A 23,226-nucleotide genomic window follows, 5' to 3' on the forward strand; every position below is an offset into this window, starting at 1 on the left:
CATGTAAATGGAGCGAGAGGAAATGATAAAATGTGTGAAAACTGGAAGTACCTTCTGCTTTCCATTTCACAGTGGCTTGCAGACTAGATGTAGAGGACAAGAGAAACACTGACATTTTTTACAATGATTACAATCCCTATCATAAAATGACGAGGAAAGGCTGTAATTTTGTTTAAGTTGCAGTCAACACAGTTTTGTCACAGGTAATGAAATGCTACAGTGGTGTTGTGTAAGTATTTCCACAGATCAACTTCAAAGCAGTATGCAAAAACTATGAATGGGTTTATTTGTAGTAATCATGACAGATGTTATGTATTTGCCAACATGAGATCATTAGAGATGGACCAAAATTAAAGTCAGATTAGGTATATAAGCTCAGTGAACTGATGATTAGAATTTGCGCCAAGAGAAAAAAGTTACATAAACGATTTATTCTAAATTCATTATATAATCAGATAATTCTGCAGCTCAATGTGAGCATAATTGTTTGAATGTTTATTGTATTATGAGATCCATTACCTCAACATCTTTCTGACTTACTTGCTCAACACTAGCAATTACTGTAATTTACCTGTTATTATGAAAGGAAAGAGTAACTTCATTGCACCAGTGTTAGCCTATATATGCACAGATACAAATAATATTGCTACAACAACAGAAGTTTTAACTTGCAGTTCAGTGCATCATAAATGAGTCAGACACCACCTAATGTTCCCATCACCTTCTAATTGAATGCTGATGAAAACATAATGTGAATATGTAGCTTAAAGCAGGCCAATTAAATCTAAAAATACAAACTACTTACACATACCACAAATATATCTTAGAATACAAAAAAATAAGGCAAAAATCACAAAATTTCAAGATACAAGTATTTCAAATCCATAGCTAAAAGGGAAAAAGGGAGTCGGTTGATGGTGAGCAAGATGATGGAACAGTAGCAATGAGTGATACGGTATATTTCTCATATTATGTGTTGAAAAATACATGATGAGAAGAAAATATTTAAAATGAACTAGATTCACCAGTACAACCTAACTTTACTATGTTTCTTTATCTTTTACTACTTTAATTGTTTGAACACTTTTATCAGTCAGTAATTCATATAGTAATTTTATCTGCACCTCTTTTTACCCATTTAGGAAGAACATACACTATGTTGTGGCCAAATTAATTAACACGAAGTAGGTTTGATATACTTACCAACCTGTCCTGCCAATTGAATTGTTATCTGTGGTCCAAATATTTCCCAACTAACTTGGAGATCTTTATGTAACTGAAGACAGTTTGGCAAACTGTTCTTCTGAGGCTGTAAAAAACAAACCATCAGCAAAATAAAAATTATAACTCAGTCTACTAAAAAATATTGTCATTAGGGTAAATAACTAACCACAACTTTAACAAGTGATGGTGGGACATTCAAGCCATCTGGTATTCTGACAAAACCAAATTTTTCTTTACTCTCCAGATCAAAAACGCTGAGCCACTCTATATCAAATATAGTTAGTTCTCCAGGTAGCTGTAGTGTTACATCTTCATTCTTGTATGCCCTTAGTGGATCAAGGCTGCAAGAAAGACATATTAAATGTTGAAATCAACTTGGCTCCTCAAAACTTATGAATATCAGAATGAATAAACAACATTAAAATACTGTAGCCAAATAAGGAAACTAGATCCATCAGCAGAAACAGAATTTTCAGATTCTGGTGCTTATTCTCAAAAAGTCACTGCAGTTTTAAGGTGTCACATTTTTAAAGTGGAATAAGTACTCCTCCAATAATTATTTTGCAAAAGGATTAGTATATTTGTTTTCCTTTGGCCAGCCTCCATTAAATTACCAGTAATGTATCGATTCATCCTAAAGGAGTATTTGTGCTGATCTCCATTGTCTCTTTACTGTACTGGCCTAAACCTGTGAGGATGGAAATGAAGATGGTCTGGAGTATTGCAAAAGATTTTAAAGAACAAATGAAACAGCAAGCCAAAAGTATGCTCAAGTTCTGCTTCACAGGTTAATGGTAGTCCAAGCTCTGAAGTTATATAACAAACTTATATACAGAATCTACTAAAAGTACTCACATGTGCACATATTCTACTTCTAAGTCAAATGTGTTGTGCAGATTGTATGGCAAACCTTTCAGCCTTTTGTAGCCCTATGGCTGTATATTTTCTCTACCTCCAGAAGTTCATCAAATCTCCTAATTTTATTAATGTCTGCTATTTCAAGAGTTTTAGATGTGACATTTTGAACAAAACTGCCAAAACAAGTTCAGCAGTCACAAGCTTTTTAATTAAGTTAACTCCTACATTGCTAGAGAACCAAAGCAGGAACGCCTCATTTGTTTCTATCAGGAAACTCCAACACTGATTAAAAGATTCCATGAATTACAACATCTCCCTTTACGTAATGTGGGTAATATGATGCATGCAATGAATACACATTTCTAAGTTTACATTATGTCATTGTTTAAAAACTACGATTAAGCAGCAAATCCATGATTGCTTACTTTCTTGATTTATCAATGAGTACAAGATTATTCCCTGTATATATGTGAGAATTGTGCTTATACACAAACATGAGCAAAGGCAACCATCCACCTAAAGCTGATTGATACTCAGTGCAAAGAAAAATGTACCTGCTTTTCAGCTACCACTCTTTATATAGTCAAAGCATGCACTCGACAACACACAACCAGACATCTAAACACGACTAAATGCAGCTGCAGCTATGCTGACTGTTTAGAGTAGGACAGGAGAGGAAAGTATGTGGGCAAAGGTAAATAAGTGAGAAGAGGATCAGTGAAGATTACAGGGGAACTGCAAGGACGCAGCATGCACTGAAAAAAGGGTTTTCATCTGAATAGTCTTTTGCACAGTGGCATGCTGCATGTTCCACTACTGTGTGGTCATGTTTTGAGTGGCAGTGACCACTATGTAGACAGAGAGATGGTTTGCACAATAATGAGGACAGAATGTGTCTGCTTTTGCATGCAGCTCTACCGTTCATAGGAAAGGAAATGTCTGCGACTGGACTGCAGTAGAAAATGTCGTGTGTGTGTGTGTGTGTGTGTGTGTGTGTGTGTGTGTGTGTGCGTGCAGGAGGTGGGGCAGGGGAGGAGAGGAATATGACTGCTACCTTGGTTTTCCACAAGTGAATGACACACAGGGTGTATGAACAGAACTGGCGTAGTGACTGATTAAGGCAATGTGTAGGTTGGGTGGTGAGGGTAGGATTCTGGGTAGAAGATCTCCCAATTTAGGACACAATGTGAGGTAGATGACACCCTGGCAAAGGGTATGGTTGAGATTCTGAAGACCTCCTGGATGCTATCGAGAGATATGAATACTGACAGTCAACTGGTCCTAGTGGAGACAGATCTGCAGGTGCCACAGGAAGAAATGGCACAGGAGAACTGTATCTGTATTGGTTGGGCAGGATATTGTCTGTCTGTGAAAGCTCTAGCTAAGTTTTAATAACTCCCATTTCCCACAACATATATGACACCCATAGATGCCATGACTGTATGGGAGCAACTTACTTAGAATGGATTAGCCATTGAAATCAAGGTGCTGTTGTCATTGTTTGTGAATTGAGAAGCACAATGTGAAATGTATTTAGGAATAAATGCTGAGTTATGGAGGAAATAGGAGAGGCTCTCCTTGCTATAGCTCCACATCATGAGGATGTCATAAACAAATCAGATAAGGGTGTTAGGTGTTATGTGGATAGGAATGATTCCTCTTGGTGGCCCCTAAACAAGTTAGCACTGGATGGTTCTATGTGGATGTCCTTAGTAATTCCATAGAGTTGTTGGTAGATTAGGACTTTGAAGGAGAGATGATGGGTGATTTAAACTGTCAGCATGTGGCCACCGGAAGGTGTGCAGTTTTGTTCTGCCAGTTCTTTGGCATTTCAGGGAAACTTATGAAGTCAGGTTGCTGAATCGTGTTACTAAGACATTCATCAGAGCATATTGTTAGAATTATGACTGCTCATCCATGATTCTTCCACTGTTCTTTCTTCATAACTGTGCAGAGAAACTTTGCAAATTTTGTCATTTTAGCAGAGATTACACATGATATTATTTTACGATAGTACCTCTTAAATCAGCCTGGAAGAAACAGTCACTAAACAGCCAATCATTTATATTGTATTGTGTTACATCTTTAAACATAAAACCATTATATACAGGTCAAAAATCACTTCTATAATGTTAGTATTATTCTTACGTTTCATCTCTCTTCATTTCCGATGCCACTTGCAACAGTAGTTCCTAATTTCAACTGATGACTATTTCAATCAATGTAATGTTCATGTCGTCATAAACAGAATACCACCGTATTTTTTTTTTAAATGGGGTGGAAATTGCAGTTAAATTTTTAGGCATTAAAGTTAGTAAATAGAATGTTTCAGCCAATCAGATATAATAAATCATAAATTTCGTTTGGCATACTTACTATCCATATTCATCCGGAACTTTTGTCCCTTTTGAAGATGGCTGGGGACCAATACCAACCCAGAAGTAAGCATCTGAAATTATTTCAATTAGTCACTTAGATAAAATTCTTTAAGCAATATTACAAGCCATTTAAGGTTTTGGTAACTGTCAATACGAAATTACATGCTCTCATGAAAAATTGTACAATGATAAATAGCTTTTTATTGTTAAAATATGTCAAAAGCTTTAGGCATTATAACTAAAATGACTTATAAGAGTTTAACTTCATGACAATGTTATACATATGCTGATCAAATATATACACTGTTAACAAACATCTAGGCCTATGTGCCATCCATTGCTGCTTCAGTAGTAACAGATCTATAAACAGTGGTCCTATATAGTGTGTGGTTGGCTATCCTACAACCACTGTTTAGATTCAATTCAGGATTTCCATTAAAATAATTATACAGTAGAATTTAATGTGAGATATGTTCACACTTCTAACTCTTTCCAATAGGAATTGTACTTGCAGACATTACTCTTCTTTCATTGTTCAACTGACTCAGTTTCAGGGTTTTTTTAACATCCTTGTAAAATATCTAGTCACTGCTTCTAATGCTACTACAAGGCCATCTGCATGTGTATGTATTAATCTCACTAACTGTGATTTTGAGGAACAGGGTTTCACCTAAAAATTTAGTCTCACACTTCACTACGACAATTATACTAAAACCAGCTGACAGGTATGTTTTACAACACAACTTTTAAGACATTACTTGAACACATAAACAGCTAAATGTTTCAGAAAGTAGGTGCAAAAATGAAAAGCAATAAAGCAGCAGTTTTAAAGAATACTATGACATAGCAAAATAAACATTTCGGATATGAAACCAACAACTGGATCTGAAAACTGATGAACAAATGTGTGACTGCGTTTTATATACCTATGGCCTCGTACAAGGCTAAATTTTTCTACACCAGGAACTTGGAAGGAACCATCTGATCCAAAGAATTTCAGATATGTGACCTTTCTCAGTCATCTTTTCAGAACCTCAAAGAGGCTTTTTCTAAACAGGAAGCCTGGGGATGCTGACAATGCAATTCTTAAAGAAGAAGTAGACTTCCGAATGGAACTGTCATGCTGTGCTGTGGTAATTAACTTAAATCAACATACAGATGTTGGGTTTTAAAGGAACAAATATGAGAAATGGTTCTTATATTTCTAGAAGCAGTGTAAGACACATTATATCACAACAATATTGGTAACAGAGGTGTGTGCATCACTACAAGGGAATACTGAATGATTCATTTGATGAATGTGTAGTACAGAAGATACTTTTGTTTTGTCACTCTACAGGACTGATGGAGGTCTGGGCATTCACAGAGGGTGAGTTTGCTGGTAACTGGAAGCTCCAATGTTAGGCACGTAATGGGGGCCCTTAGGAACATGGCTGCCAAGAAGGGGAAGGAAGCCAGTGTGCACTCCATGTGCATACTGGGGGGAGTCATTCTGGATGTGGAAAGGCTGCTTCCAGATGCCATGAAGAGTACAGACTGCAGCCAACTGCAGGTGGTGGCTCACGTCGGTACGAATGACTAATGTCGCTTTCGATCGGAGGAGATTCTCTCTGGTTTCGGATGGCTAGCGGAAATGGTAAAGACTGCCAGTCTTGCTTGCGAAATTAAGGTGGAGCTCACCATCAGCAGCATCGTCGATAGAACAGATTGTGGTCCTTTGGTGCAGAGCCGAGTGGAGGGTCTGAATCAGAAGCTCAGGCAGTTCTCTGGCCATGTAGGCTGCAGATTCCTTGACATGCACCATCAGGTGGTGGGTTTCTGAGTTCTGCTAAATAGGTCAGGAGTCCACTACACACAGGAAGTGGCTACAATGGTAGCGGGGGCTGTGCGGAAGGGACTGGGCGGTTTTTTAGGTTAGAGGGCCTCAAGGAACCACAAAAAGGGCATCCGTCCAAAAGGGGGCAGGTAAAACACAGTAAGTTAGTTGTAGAAACAATCGGTATTGTAATTGTAAATTGCTGTAGCTGTGTTGCAAAAGAACCAGAGCTCCAAGCCCTAATATAAATCACTGAAGCTCAGATAGTTATAGGTACAGAAAGCTGGCTAAAGCCGGAAACAAGTTCAGCCAAATTTTTTCCAGGCGACCTAACAGTGTTCAGGAAGGATAGATTAAATACAATGGGTGGTGGAGTATTTATTGCTGTTAGAAGTAGTTTGCCTTGTAGTGAAATTGAAGTAGATAGTGCCTGCAAAGTAGTGTGGGTAGAGGTCATACTTGACAATCAGACTAAACTATTAATTGGATCATTCTATCGACCCCTGACTCAGGAGATATAGTTGCTGAACAGTTCAAAGAAAACTTGAGTCTCATTTCAAATAGGTACCCAACTCATACAATTATAGTCAGTGGTGACTTTAGTCTACCCTCAATATGCTGGAAAAATTATATGTTTAAAGCTGGCGGCAGGCATAAAAGTCATCTGAAATTGTACTGAATCCTTTCTCAGAAAATTATTTTGAACAATTAGTTCATGAGCCCACTCCAAGTGTAAATGGTTGCAAAGCATACTTGACCTCTTAGCAACAAATAATCTTGGACAAATAATGAGTATCATGGCAAATACAGGGATTAGAGACCACAAGGCAGTAGCTGCTACGCTGAATACTGTAACTCCTACAACCATCAAAAAGAAATGCAAAGTATGTCTGTTTAAAAAATCTGAGAAAAATGCTCTTAACACCAATTGAAGACACAGTCTGCACTCCTTCCAATCTGATCATGCAACCATAGAAAAGTTGTGGAATGATTTCAGAGAGATAGTGTTGACAGCAATTGAGAGATATATCTCAAATAAATTAATAAATGATGGTACTGATCCCCCATGGTACACAAAATGGGTCAGATCGCTGTTGCAGAAGCAGCAAAAAAAGCATGCCAAATTTAAAAGCTCGCAAAATCCCCAAGACTGGCAAAGTTTTGAAGAAGTTCGAAATATAGCATGTACTTCAATGTGAGATGCTTTCAATAATTTCCACAACAAAACTCAGTTGCCACACCAGTGGCAAGGCGCAATCAATATCTTCACTGTGTGATAAAAACGGTGAAGTCACTGATGACAGTGCCACTGAAGCAGAGTTATTAAACATGGTGTTTCGAAACTACTTCATCAAAGAAGACAAAGTAAATATTCCTGAATTCCAATCACAAACAACTGCCAAGATGAGAAACATAGAAATAGGTATTCTTGGTGTTAGAGAGTGGAACGGTAGAGAGACACATTGAAGGTGGTTCATTGTACCCTCTGCCAGGCACTTTATTGTGAATAGCAGAGTAATCATGTAGATGCAGATGTAGAAAAAATTCGCTCCCCAAGAAAGCACTATACGCACTGCTACACAACATTTATGCTAATAAGCAGCTGATTAACCTTGAAACCACAACATTATTTTAAGCAGATGATACTGCAATGATTGCTCAGGAGAACCTTTTCAAAATAGTAAATAATCTAACCAGCACCTTTGCAGCAGTATTCACCTCCCTAGAGCCAAATCCTGAAGAAATGGAATTCCGTGCATTTCATTTGAGGAACAGAGAGACTGTACCATGGGATGACCACCAATTACTCCAGTGCAAGAGTTTCACCACTTATAAGTAACAATGGATGACATCTCACATTCACACACCACTGCCAGGACACGCAGCAGAAGGTGTGTACTAGGAACAATATCACATAGCAAACATACAGGTGTTTATAAATTAATAACCTTTAATTGAGAAAAGGGTAAATAATTTACAGAAATGTTGGATACAGCATTGAATGCAGTATATCTTCAAATTTTATTCTTATCTAACACTGTTAGTTCCTAACATTCCCACTAGGTGGCATGCACAAATGAGTTATTCCAACAGTCATCCTGGAGTCGTTGCAGTGTGTGCATAGCGTTGTTTATGGTTACATGAATCCAGATCTGCTTCTATGGTTTTGTTTTGTACAGACGATTCAGTACTAAATATTGCAAGCCATGGCATCAAATACGAACTATTATTATTGGTACAATCGTTGCACTGGAACTAGCTGTGTATCACACAGAATGCCGGGTTGGGGTTGGCCAGCAGTCTTTGATGTAGCAACTGAACAGTTGCAGCAGTCTCACATTGTAGTCTGGGTATATCAATTTGGTACTGCGTGCTGCGGAATTTGAATCCACTCCAGACGTCATGGACATCGAATACCCCTAGAGGTCTCTGCACCATCACACCGTAAGCCGTGGCAGTGTGCGCCTCCTGGCCCACATTTAGTGTGAGGGCACCACAGTGGAACATGTGGCCACAGCGGCCAACAGCGGCGCCCCCGATCGTGTATTTAAGCGCCCCTCTCTCGTTCAGCCAGTGAGTCTTATCATTGCGTGCGTATTGACATATCACCTCAACAACAGACAGCGTGTTTACCGTTCTTTGTTTTCATTACTAGTGGACATCCTGGATTTGTTAGGTTGTCTTTGTAACCCCGTTGCTTCTTGCGTGTTGTCGTCGTAAGGTCTCTCTCGATCGTCCATTGTTCTTTCGTGTCTGTCCTTTCTGTTCGTTTGTTTGTTCGTGCCCCGCTCTCCGTTTGGTCCCACCGCACTTTCTCGGCCACCCCGCGACCGGAACGGTTACAACAATTTTGGTGACGAGGTAAACAGTGGTAGTTGTTAGCATGGAGGCAAAGTTGGTCTGTCTTCTGGAGCAACAGCAGCAGCTCATGCAGCAGCAGCAGCTCCAGTTAGACATCTTACAATGGTCGCTGCAGTTGCTAACAGACAAAGTCGATGCCCGGGAAGCGTTACCACAACAGCTTCTGAGTCCTTGGGTGACCGATGCTTTCCCACATCCGCCGTCATTCCCACCCTTTAATGACACTAAAGGGGACTGGGAAAAATCTACTTACATCGGCTGAAACAACATTTCACGGCTTTTCAAGTCACCCCCAGACATGTTCTTTCTTCTCCACAAGTCAACACCATTGTCCAATCCTGTGGCTCTCTCTTTCCAGGAGGTATGCCTTTTGCTGACAAACTATTATTCTGAACTCCTCTCGGCTGGAGTTCTACCAGTACCATAAGAAGCCTGGCCAATCGTATCATTCCTGGGTCACGGACTTGCAGAGTCTCAGCCGTCGATGCTATTTTACGTGAACCAATCTGCAGCGTAAGGCTTCGTATGCGGACTCCCTGATCCGGGATGTGGTGGTCCCGCTGGCTCCTGATCCTGAGGTCCGTACTCCGGTGTTAAAACTCAATAACCCTTCCTTGGAAGAGATTCTCCGCATTCCCAACTCCTTTCTCCTCTAAAATTGCTCCATTAGCTAACGAGCCACGACGTCGATGTGGCCTGGCCAACAAGGGCCAGCGTCGTCGGGGCTCCTCATTGTCCGATGTCTCTATGACATCAGCACCTCCGATCGCCCCTCGTTGTCGTTCACGCGATCCATTTCCATGTTGCCCACAGTGCTTTACTGCACATTCTCAAGCAGATTGTCCCCATTGCTGGAAAACATGCACGCTGTGTAACAAGGAGGGCCACATCCGATTGAATTGTCGTACTCACTCGACTCACTCCAGTCCTGCCCCTCCTGGGCCTCAAGATACTGTCCATGCTCTGCAGTTGGTCGTCCCACAGGATGACCCGTCAGCGCGGAAGCTTTTCCTCACGGTCCGCCTTTTCACTGAGGACGTCAGTTTTCAGGTCGACACTGGGGCCACCGTCTCACCTGATTAATATGGCAACATATACCCGGCTGGGCTCTCCTGAGCTGTCAGCTCCCTCTCACCATTTGGTCGCCTACGGAGATGGTTCCATTCACCTTCGTGGGCAGTTCGTCGTCCAGGCGACGTACAAGCGTGTTCTCCGGCTCCTTATCCTCTTTGTCGTCGACCATCCATCAGCTTCGAATGTTTTTGGCCTGGATGTGTTTCAGCTGTTTGGCTTTTCAATTTCCGACGAAGTTAAGGCTGTTTCCACAGCTGTTCCTTTTTAGGAATTGGACGATCTGTGCTCCGATTTTGCGTCACTGTTTGCAACAGATCTCGGATGTGATTCCGATTTTCAGGCATATCAGATGTCTAAAGTGCATGCATTGTTAAATTGTTGCTTTGTGCAGTCCTTATGTGTTTTAACAGCAGAATTCAAAATGGGTGAAAAAAATATTTGTAGTCACTCTGGATCAGAAACTACATGCTGTAGCAGTAGGAAAAAGTATTGTTGGAGACCAGAAGAAAAATTGAGCAGAAATTGAACAGTTTTCTGCTTCCCAAGCTAGTAGAAGTGGGATAAAAGTAAGGAAAACAATGTCAAAAGGTAAGCATAAAAAAGTAGGGGAAACTTTACTTTTACAGCATGAACATTGAAGAGAAAAAGGTTTGCCTGTTACTGGGCCAATACTGCAAGAAAAAGCATTGCAATTTCAGCAGCAAATAGAAGAAGAAGATTTAGAATTTACTGCCAGTGATGGTTAGTTGGATAAGTGGAAAAAATGTTTCGATATTCACCAGATTACTATTAGTGGAGAGGCTTTACCCTCTGACAAAGAGGCTGTGCCGCTGTTTAATGACTACCTTATGAAGATAGTTAACGAGGAGGTAATTTCTGGCAAACAGCTGCACAATTGTAATGAGAGTGGTTTAAATTACAAGACGCTCCCTACAAAAAGCTTGCTTCAAAAAAAGAAACTGCAGCACCTGGATACAAGAAAAGTAAGTAACGAGTTACCATATTGGCTTGCAGTAATGCTAATGACAACCAAAAGCTTAGAATTGGAGTGATAGAGAAACATGGGAACCTAGAGCCCTTAAAAACCTGAAAAATAAGGAATCTCTGTCCCTACACTACACTCATCAAAAGACAGAATGGATGAATTAAGAAATACTTAAAACCTGGTTCCAAAATGAATTAGTACCAGTTGTGGAGAAATACTTGAAAGACAACAGTCTACTGAGGAAAGCTATGCTGCTTCTTGATAACATGCCTTCACTTCCTGCCACTGACAAATTCACAGATGAAGACATCAAAGCATTGTTTTTACCACCACATGTGACTGCTCTTTGTCAGACGATGGACCAGGGCATCCTTGAAATACTAAAGAAGAAGTATCATCACCATCTTCTCAGTTCATTAATATCAATTATTAATAATAATGAAGAATGTGCAACCATTCTGAAGAGGACTGACTTGTTAGATTCATAAGGTGGTTGGCCGAAGTATGGGAAGATATTCTGAACATATCACTTGTAAGATCTTGGAGAACTCTTTCAGACCATGAGGGTGGACATTTTAAATTTGTATCCACATGTGAAACTGAAGTCAAAGACGGAAATGATGATATCGTCTCGTTGCTCAAAAATTTACCGAGTTGTGAGAATGTCACTGTGGAGGACAAAACAGAATGGGTGGCAAATGACGAAGTTGATGGACTCACTGATGACGACACTGTGGAAATGGTGAAAGGGGGAAGTAACACAAGAGAATGAGGCACATTTAGATGACAGGAGCAATCTCATACCATGTTTGGAAGGTTTCAAAACGACTGAGGCTGCCTGCTGTGTATTTGTGAGCAGGAGGAAACAACACTAGCTGATTTCATCTGTCTGTGTAAGTGGAGGGATATTGCTGCACTAAAGAGGGCTAAAGCAAAGCAACAGTCATCTATGACTTAAAAACCTCAAACCAGTAAGTTTCATATTTTTTGTTTGGTCTGGCTTTTCAAAAGTGTATAGTCATACATTCATACTTTAAAATGCAGATTGTTTTTGTTTCCTATAATAATTTTTAAATGGTGCAATATGTACATAAGAAACACATAACTAGCATGTCTTACATAAGATGTCAGAACATGTTAATAAAACAAGATTTTGGTACAAAAACGGGTATTTTGAATGGTACAGCTGGGGTCAGAAGAGATAATTTATAGAACTCTGGCCTATCCGGCTTTTTTTCTATCTGAGTTGAACTTCCACCACATTACGCCAGATAGTCAAGAATCTACTTTACACAAACAATAATTGTAAAGCATTTATGTCAGCATTTGGTTAGTAATTTAAATTTCTTATAATCTTACCTTTTCCTTGTCCATCATATGAGAACTGCTTCAGTCTTATAGTTTTCGAGTCTAAAATTTCAACAGATTCAGATGAAACATTGTGTGTTGTTCCAGACAGCTGTGATATTCTCTGCATAGTTGGGGGCTCGAATTCTTCTGGTACATATACATCACCAAAGGTGTTCTGGCTTGACAAGTCATACACAGCAAACCACCTTATTTCCGTGATTTTCTTATTATCTGGCAGTTTCAGTGTGAAATCCTTGTTCAAGTAACTGTGCAAGACATTTGTCCTGAAAATGTAATGTTCAGTTTACAAGAAGCATTGAAAGAAAAATAAATACCTAGAATAATTATTATAACTAACTTTTAATATAAGAAAGTGAGTAGAGATAAGGTTGAAGGTTATTATTACTATTATTATTATCATTATCATTATTTATTACTGCTATGTATGTATTAACCAGGAAAGTGAACATGGACCTGGCAATAGTGGGAATTAACTTGGTCTTGTGATTAAGTAGAACTAGCTTCCAATTAAAAGTTGTGTGTTGCTACCCTGCCATGCAAGTAAGGAAAGCAAGCATGAAAAATGCCTCCAGGGGAAGTTGTGACAGCTTGCTGCTAATGTAATTAAATTTATTGATGATGTGAAGGAGAAAGGAAAGAGACTGCTGGCAGAAAAGGTGACAGGATATGAAAGCAAAATGTTACAAAGTTTAGTAATTCAATGGCAGAGAGGACACAATGGTGGGTGGAATTCAAATGTTTGCCCCTAACACAAAAATGCAAAGTATACACAATAAATATATCATTGAAAATATTAATAAATGCATTGTTAGGTAGAAGTTTCTGTGGTACTATGAACAATACACAGAAATTCAAACTTTGTTATAAGTTCAAAACTTTAGTTGCATGAATGTGGACTTCAAGGCTAGCAAGGAACATCTGAGAAAAAATGTTGTCTATTAAGATTTTGTTTTAAGAGGTGTCAGACTTAATGAGTCATCACATGTGATGAGATGACCCAGTTTATGAAAATCTGAAGCATCAGAACAAAATGACCAGGGGTTTCCACAGACAAAACGTGAATTCATATACATTATGCTGTGTATGAATGTTTTCAAAGTGGTAAAGTATAGATTTTGTCAATCAAATGTGTCTGTCACTCCTCAACTTTGGTGTTGTGTAGGACATTAGCATACAGATGTGTAGCATGTGACAGCACTCTACTTGGAAAAATTCCAGAGTGTACACTGTTACTGTCTTTCCTCTCTGCATGTCAGGCATTAATATGACAGTGATGCCACCCTTGCTGGGTCTTCAGTTCGCTTTGTCATGTAATTTGAATATATATTCTCTTCTTCGTAGAGTAGCCTATATGAAAAGTCAAATTGAATAACTATTAAAAGTTTATTTCAGAAAGTGGTTAAATATTTTGTTATAAGCTACATTCTAAAAAAAATACTGAGAACATAGGAAAAAGGTATACATTTTTATAATTAGAGGTCATTTGTGTGTCTCAACTTCTATAAATGGATTTAAACTTTGATTCACATGCACAGGGAGCAAAATGAATAATGTCATATACAACTAAATCAAACAGTAAATTAGATAAAGATAGTATTTCTCTCATTCAGCACACAAAAAGTAAACACTGTTGTTAAAATAACAGCAACATTCCTAATGAGGACATACATCACTATGAGCAGAATAAAAACAGAGAAAGTAGATTAGGTTAAATACGAGGGTTGAAACTTTTATAGTGGCAACTATTTATTTACAGCTCGTACAAAATAGATACGCGTTTCAAAGTTTTACTGACCTTCAAAGTAGTCACCAGCATTGTGTATAACCTGTTGCCAGCGATGTGGAAGTCGTAAGATACTCTTAGCAGTGCCTGTAGAAAGTGTCATTACTTCTGTCTCTATGCTGTTCATTTTTGGAACACAACCTATGACCAGCTTAGAGACAGAAATGATGACACTTTCTGCAGGACCTGACCATCATTTTGTAGGACAATGCTCAAGCATGTACAGTGCAAGCTGTTACTGATTTGTTTGATTGATGGGGTTGCTAAGTGCTATACTAACTACTATACTCCCCTGACTTAAGCCCTCGTAAATTCAACTTGATTTCTAAACTGAAAGAAACACTTCACGGCATTCACTTCAGAACTGCTACAAATTCCTTGGGCAATAGACCGCGCCGCTTGAACTGTCAATACAACTGGCTCTGCTAAGAGTATCCTATGACTTCCACATCGCTGGCAACAGGTTATACACAATGCTGGTGACTACTTTGAAACACGTATCTATTTTGTACAAGCTGTAAATAAATAGTTGCCACTATTAAAGTTACAACCCTCAGAGTTGGTTACGTTAAGTAAAGTAAGGTAACCACACTGCTGCATATGAAAATGACATATGCAGAAGGCAGCCTAGGCCTGTTTTCTAACCGGGAATATCTCACCTAAACAAATGCCTCTAGCAATCATGGCAGCATTTTTCAAAACTTTTCTTAAGCTTTTGACAATGTTAACTAAATTAAACTCTTCAAAATTCAAAATGTAGCAGGGATAAAATGCAGGTAGAAAAAGGTTATATACAGCTTCTAGAGAAACCAAACTGCAGTCATAAGAGTCAAATGACATGAAAGGGAAGCAGTTGTTGAAAAATATGTACAATGAGCAAGCAGTATAGGAAACCAAAGAAAAATTAAAATTCGGGGAAAAGAAGTAAAAAAGTTGAATTTGCCAGTGTCTTTATAATTTTTTCAGTGACAGCAAATGACATGCAAGAGTGGCTGAATGAAATGGATAGTGTCTTGAATAGAAGTTACAAGGTGAGCAACAACAAAAGTAAAACATGGGTAATGAAATGTAATTGAATTAAATCAAGTGACTCTCAGGGAACTGGATTAGCAGTTGAGGCTCTAAAACTAGTAAATGAGTTTTGCTGTTTGGGCAGCAAAGTAAATGATGATGATCAAAGTAGAGTGTATATAAACGCAGACTGGCTACAGTAAGGAAAGCATTTTTGGAAAATAAGAATCTGTAAATGTTAAATATAAATTTAAGCGTTAAAAAGTCTTTTCTGAAGATATTTGTCTGAAGAACACCCTCGTACAGATTGAAATGTGGACAGTGGGCATTTCAGGCAAGAAGACAACAGAAGCTTTTGAAATGCGGTGTTAACTCAATATTAGATGGTTAGATCAGGTAATTAATGAGGAGCTATTGAGTCAAACTGGGGAGAAAGAAAATTTATGGCATGACTTGACTAAAATATGGGATCAGTTGATAGGACACATGCTGAGGCATCAAGGAATTTTCAATTTCGGACTGGAGGTACATGTGTAAGTAAGTGAGGGGAGGGGGTTAGCTGTAGAGAGAGAACAAGGAATGAATACAGAAAGCAGCTTCAAATCGTTGTAGGTCACAGCAGTTATTCAGAAATGATAGAGCAGCATAGTGAGCTGCATCAAAACAGTCTCTGGACTTAAGACCACAACAACAACATTATATGCCATCTTGCACAGTGCCAGTGCTACCTCTACATTTTTAGATGTAGAAATGAGGTTTGAAACACCAACTATTCGGAAAATAAGATTGCATAAAGTTTAGTTAGCAATTACAAATTGGGAATAAATAGGCTTAGTATGTAAAACATACCAGACAATAATTGTTTGTTCTCATTATATCTAGATCACACTCATCAAAAGTCAGCCATGTCTGAAACAGTACACTCCTTTAATTATTTCCAATATTTGCAATGTAATGGCACAACAGATGTCAGCTTGCGACTATTGTTGAATGCTTTCAGTCATTATGCAGTGCTATGTTTGGGGGTTGCTTCAGTTTGTTGTTGTAGTAACTGTTACTGGGGTGATGGTGGTGCCCTCCAGGCAACAGACTGGTTTGATGCAGCTCTCATCATAAGTCTATACTGTGCTAGTCTCTTCGTCTCTGTATAACCATTGTACCCAGAACTATTTGAAACTGCCTACTGTATTCACACTTGATCTTCCTCTATGATTTTTACCCCCTTCCTTCTACTACCTTTAGTCCATTTTCTTAGCCTTTCACTCAGCACAACCTGATTTAATCTGATTACACTACATTGCCATTATTTTACTTTTGTTTAGTTTCATTTTATAACATCTTATCTATTTAATTCAACTGCTCTTCCAAGTCCTTTGCTGCCTCTGACAGAATTACTGTCACTAACAAACCTAAATGTTTATATTTCTTCTCACTGAAATTAAATTACTTTCACAAATTTCTCACTGGTTTTCTGTATTACTTGACTGCTGCACACCAAATAAAGTTAAGAATAGGCTACCACCCTGTCTCACTCCCTTCTCTATTACTTCCCCCATTCTGTGTGCTTTGACTCTTAGAAATGCTGTCTGGTTTGTGTGAAAGTTGAAAATAAGCTTTCGTTCAATGCGATACATGAAACCATTTGTTATCACTGCAAGGCAAAATTGCTCTGAATAAAGAACAAAACAAAGTTAGGGCCTAAAATTTTTCTTTGCCTGCCATTATTGCATTACCCCATCCACTTCTTGTTCCTCCCTGTAGCAGTTTAAAGGCATGGTGGAGTTAATTCACTCCACTCACTCCACTCTTCATGAACTAAAGGAAACACCTAAAAACGGTACAGGGATGGTGGACAGGTTAGTTTGCAATGCACTATGTATAGCGTATGTGTGAAAATGAGATTAATCTAGTAACATTAAATGTTTTTAAAAACATACAAAACATACAAAAAGACCACTCATCACTCAAAATCACACAATACACATCTATGATACAAGACAAAAATTGGATGTACACGTTCAAAGGGCCAACACAAAGTTATTTCAAAACAGCCTTATCCATCCTAGTATCAAACTATACAATGCCTTACCAGATACCATTAAACACATACAAAACATTGGTTACTTCAAATCTAAACTGAAGTCATACTTGGTTGATCACTGCTTTTACACAGTAAATGAATACCTACAAAACTAAATTTTTGTGTGTTTACCCAATGTAGTCTCATTCAGAAGAACATTTGTATTTTATCGCTCTGTAGTTATAACAACATTTATTTAAGTATTCATCATTAATTGATATAGTAATGTGTGTTATTATGTACAAAGGTATATTATATGTAAAACTGTTAATATTAACAAAAAAATCCAAATATCTGTTGCACATTGTGCAGCTGTAGATGAAAATGGATCAATAAATCAATCAAACTAGCAGTAATGGTAACAAAATACTAGTAACAACAGATTAAAAATGTACCAGGGATATAGTGACAAGCAGTAATATTCTTGGAGAGGATTTACAATGCACTGAGAAAATCAAAAATGAGAGAGACAGGAAGGTGAATAAAGCAAAAATTTGTAAACCAAAAAGAGAATGTAATTTGGAGCAATGCAGAATACAGAAGTTATATGTTTTGGATTGAATAACTAAATGAAATTGCTCGAATAATTCACAACAACGAAACTTGGCTAAATGGCTTCAGTAAAATTATTCGTTGTACTAATATACCAGTACTTAAGATGGTGTATGCTTACTTTCCATACTCATCTGGCACAATGAAACCTTGTGGACCTGGCCGATTGGCAGATCCTGCCCAGAAAAATGTGTCTGCTCCATTCCCATCATAGTTAAAATTCACGAATAGAAGTGTATATTCATCAACAGCATACACATCTCCTGAAACTTGGTGGTGATAAGGGTTGAGTTTTCCAAGGTATTTTCCCTGGTATGGTTCCTTCTCTTCAGATACAGTGGATGAGATCACTGTTGCAAAATAAGGAAAGAAACAGAATTAATTTAATGCTATTCACGGCCTAATTCATGTCCAAAACGGTGTACTGTCCGAATGACAGCTTTTTTGTTCTCTATTTAGCATTATACAATCTTTTCTGATAATTACACGCGTAAAGTCCGGATTCGAAAGCTTGTAATAGGACTGGAAAATTATTGCTATAGTTAACTGTCAGTCGTTACACTATTTAGTTCATTGACCATCGTATGAAAACTGATAATGTCGGCTATACTACAAAAATATTTTAACTTTACGTTTTACATTTCAGTTGCTGTCACAACCTATCATTGAAATCACCACATGCACGTTCGCTGTTTCGAAATGTCAACTGAAAAGTTAAAGCCTTAGACGAATGATGAGGTTGTTGTCAGAAAATACAGGTTAGCACAGGCCAACTAAATAACTTCTCTGTGACTGAGAATACAGTTAATCGTAATAAAAAAGGAAAAAAAGAAAAATCCTGAGTCTGCTATGACAGATCACACGGGACAACAAACATTACAATTTTTGTCACACGCTGCTAATATTGCATTAAACTGTTCTTACCCGTAAGTATAACGAGAATACATGCTCCTGGGAAAATGCTCGTAATTTTCATATTGCTAACACGTGCATTTCTTTGTTCATTCAGCTAGCCAGCTGTTGAAAACGCTGTAGCAGTGTACCGCTAGGCCCGCCGACTGTTGCCTTGGCATTCCTTTTTCTTGACTGTACTGCTGCAGCCGGAGAAAAAGGGGGTCACTCAACTCCCCCACTTTGTCCTGTCTCGGACCCCACCACTAAAGCAACGAAGGTAAAAGTCACGTACAGCACCTAACGGCCGCACTACGTTTCTTAACTAATGCAATGCGTCAGTGTCGTGGGAAAGCACACTTTCTATGTTTGCCTTACCGCTGCACACGGCGTGTGGGATTGTTGGATTAAGTTCAAGGTCGTAAAAAATAGTACAAAGGTGATTGAGAACCTTCGCAAAGTACTTTTCAATACTGGCGCGATTGATTTTCATGTTTTTGTAATTATGTGCATGTGACACTAACGGCTAAGAACAAGTGACACGTCTGTCTTCAAAATGGTGTTGAAACTGGCGTTAACAATAATGAGGTACCTTGAACAGAATGACCTCAATGCCAACCAGCATGGATTTCGAAAACATCGACCATGTGAAACCCAACTTGTATTTTTCTCTCATGGCATACTGAAAGCTTTGGATCAAGGCAACCAGGTAGATGCAGTATTTCTTGAAAATGCTGGTGAGACTGCTTTTCATGTTTTTTGCAATTATGTGCATGCGACGCTAATAGCAAACATCTGGTGACATGTCTGTCTCCATAATGGTGTTGGAAATGGAAATGCCGTGTGGCTAGGGCCACCCGTCGGGTAGACCGTTCGCCTGGTGGAAGTCTTTCGAGTCGAAGCCACTTCGGCGACTTGCGTGTCGATGGGGACACCCAGTCCCTGAGGGGAGAAAATCTCCGACCCAGCCGGGAATTGAACCCGGGCCGTAAGGCATGACATTCCGTAGCGTTGACCACTCAGCTACCAGGAGAATGGTGTTGAAACTGGCGTTAACAGTAATGAGGTATCTTGAACAGAATGACCTCCTCAGTTCCCACCAGCATGGATTTGGAAAACGTCGATCATGTGAAACCCACTTTGCACTTTTCTCAGGTGACAATACTGAAAGCTTTGGATCTAGGCAACCTGGTATATGCAGTATTTCTTGATTTCCGAAAAGCAGTTGACTCAGTACCGCACCTACATTATTGTCAAAAGTACAATCATATGAGGTTGTTGTTGTTGTGGTCTTCAGTCCAGACTGGTTTGATGCAGCTCTCCATGCTACTCTATCTTGTGCACGCTTCTTCATCTCCCAGTACCTACTGCAACCTACATCCTTCTGAATCTGTTCAGCGTATTCATCTGCCCTCCAATACTAAATTGGTGATCCCTTGATGCCCCAGAATATGCCCTACCAACCAATCCCTTCTTCTAGTCAAGTTGTGCCACAAACTCCTCTTCCCCCCAATCTTATTCAGTACCTCCTCATTAGTTATGTGATCTACCCATCTAATCATCAGCATTCTTCTGTAGCACCACATTTCGAAAGCTTCTATTCTCTTCTTGTCTAAACTATTTATCGTCCACGTTTCACATCCATACACTCCATACAAATGCTTTCAGAAACGATTTCCTGACACTTAAATCTATACTCGATGTTAGCAAATTTCTCTTCTTCAGAAACGCTTACCTTGCCATTGTCAGTCTACACTTTATGTCCTCTCTACTTCGACCATCATCAGTTATTTTGCTCCCCAAATAGCAAAATTCATTTACTACTTTAAGCCTCTCATTTCCTAATCTAATTCCCTCAGCATCACTCAATTTAATTTGACTACATTCCATTATCCTCGTTTTGCTTTTGTTGATGTTCATCTTATATCCTCCTCTCAAGACACATTCCATTCCGTTCAGCTGGTCTTCCAGGTCTGTTGCTGTCTCTGACAGAATTACAATGTCATCGGGGAACCTCAAAGTTTTTATTTCTTCTCCATGGATTTTAATTCCTACTCCAAATTTTTCTTTTGTTTCCTTTACTGCTTGCTCAATATACAGATTGAATAACATCAGGGAGAGGCTACAACCCTGTCTCACTCCCTTCCCAACCACTGCTTCCCTTTCATGCCCCTCGACTCTTATAACTGCCATCTAGTTTCTGTACAAATTGTAAATAGCCTTTCGCTCCCTATATTTTACTCCTGCCACCTTCAGCATTTGAAAGAGAGTATTCCAGTTAACATTGTCAAAAGCTTTCTCTAAGTCTACAAATGCTAGAAATGTAGGTTTGCCTTTCCTTAATTTATTTTCTAAGATAAGTCGTAGGGTCAGTATTGCCTCACGTGTTCCAACATTTCTACGGAATCCGAACTGATCTTCCCCGAGGTCAGCTTCTACCAGTTTTTCCATTCGTCTTTAAAGAATTCGTGTTAGTGTTTTTCAGCCATGGCTTATTAAACTGATAGTTCGGTAATTTTCACATGTGTCAACACCTGCTTTCTTTGGGATTGGAATTATTATATTCTTCTTGAAGTCTGAGGGTATTTTGCCTGTTTCATACATCTTGCTCACTAGATGGTAGAGTTTTGTTAGGCCTGGCTCTCCCAAGCCTGTCAGTAGTTCTAATGGGATGTTGTCTACTCCGGGACGTTGTTTCGACTTAGATCTTTCAGTGCCCTGTAAAACTCTTCACGCAGTATCATATCTTCTATTTCATCTTCATCTACATCCTCTCCCATTTCTATAACATTGTCCTCAAGAACATCGCCCTTGTATAGACCCTCTATATACTCCTTCCACCTTTCTGCTTTCCCTTCTTTGCTTAGAACTTGCTATCCATCTGAGCTCTCGATATTTACACAAGTGGTTCTCTTTTCTCCGAAGGTCTCTTTAATTTTCCTTTAGGCAGTATCTATCATACCCCTTGTGATATGCGCCTCGACATCCTTTCATTTGCCCTCTAGCCATTCCTGCTTAGCCACTTTGCACTTCCTGTCGATCTCATTTTTGAGACGTTTGTATTCCTTTTTGCCTCCTTCATTTACTGCATTTTTATATTTTCTCCTTTCATCAATTAAATTCAATATCTCTTCTGTTACCCAAGGATTTCTATTAGCCCTCGTCTTTTTACCTACTTGATCCCCTGCTACCTTCACTATTTCATCTCTCAGAGCTACCATTCTTCTTCTACTGTATTTCTTTCCCCCATTCTTGTCAATGGTTTCCTAATTCTCTCCATGAAGCTCTCTACAACCTCTGGTTCTTTCAGTTTATTCATGCCCCATCTCCTCAAATTCCCACTTTTTTGCAGTTCCTTCCGTTTTAATCTACAGTTCATAACCAATAGATTGTGGTCAGAGTCCACATCTGCCCCTGGAAATGTCTTACAGTTTAAAACCTGTTCCTGAATCTCTGTCTTACCATTATATAATCTATCTGAGACCTTCCAGTATCTCCAGGGTTCTTCCATCTATACAACCTTCTTTTATGATTCTTGAACCACGTGTTAGCTATGAGGTATGAAGTGAAATATGTGACTGGACTGAGGACCTTTTACTAGGGAGGACACAGCATGTTATCTTGGATGGAGAATCATCGACAGATGTAGAAGTAACTTCGGGTGTGCCCCAGAGAAGTGTGTTAAGACCCTTGTTGTTCATATTGTATATTAGTGACGGTTGCAGATAATATTAATAGTAAAATCAGGCTTTTTGCAGTTATCTATAATGAAGTACACTCTTTGACATAAAACTTGACCGGCGGCCGGCCGCTTCAGAGGCTAAGTCCGCGCCGATCGCGACATGGGACAAAAAAACTGGCCAACTCGCTAATTCTCTAAGTCCGGTTATCTGCACAATCTGGCAACACTGTAGACTGCGGCACTTCCTGGAGGAAAACTTGTCCCACGATAGAGAAACTCTAGACTGATTACGCCTGTGGTCTAGAGGTAGCGTGCGTTGTTTCTGTTCATAAAGTCAGTGGATCGAGAGCAGCTGGCATAAAATATTTTTATAGCCTCTTCTGTCTGAATGCTGAAGACGTGAATGAAATGGTGGCGCAGATTCAATCTATTTCGCTTTATGACACACCGATATCAAAATTTTATCCAGTAACGATTTTGCGGCAGATTTCCTGCAGACTGTCCACCTCTGGACGCCGTATGCGGCAAAGCTCCGGGATCCATTTGCTGGCTACTGGCAGCGGCCGTGGCGACAGCAGCGGCGCTGCACTCCCCCGTTCTTTATCGAAAGCGCCTGCTACCGCTCATCGCTTTTGATGATTTAAAACGCTTTATTATTA

The 23,226-nt window shown here is 39.2% G+C and overlaps 1 protein-coding gene across 1 annotated transcript in view; it reads right to left on the minus strand.

The window, feature by feature from the left end:
• LOC126473328 (protein Skeletor, isoforms B/C) overlaps positions 1-19,168 on the minus strand; it is a 67,000-nt gene extending 47,832 nt beyond the window's left edge. Inside the window, exons 1-6 of the mRNA XM_050100314.1 lie at positions 18,919-19,168; positions 18,116-18,344; positions 12,557-12,831; positions 4,459-4,531; positions 1,391-1,565; positions 1,204-1,309 (exon numbers count right to left, since the gene is read on the minus strand). Coding sequence (XP_049956271.1) covers positions 1,204-1,309; positions 1,391-1,565; positions 4,459-4,531; positions 12,557-12,831; positions 18,116-18,344; positions 18,919-18,970 — 910 coding nt within the window. The 5' untranslated portion in view covers positions 18,971-19,168. The remainder of the gene's footprint in view (positions 1-1,203; positions 1,310-1,390; positions 1,566-4,458; positions 4,532-12,556; positions 12,832-18,115; positions 18,345-18,918) is intronic.
• Positions 19,169-23,226: the final 4,058 nt, after the last annotated feature.

The sequence above is a fragment of the Schistocerca serialis genome, chromosome 4 (assembly GCF_023864345.2).
Source record: "Schistocerca serialis cubense isolate TAMUIC-IGC-003099 chromosome 4, iqSchSeri2.2, whole genome shotgun sequence".
Lineage (NCBI taxonomy): Eukaryota > Metazoa > Arthropoda > Insecta > Orthoptera > Acrididae > Schistocerca > Schistocerca serialis.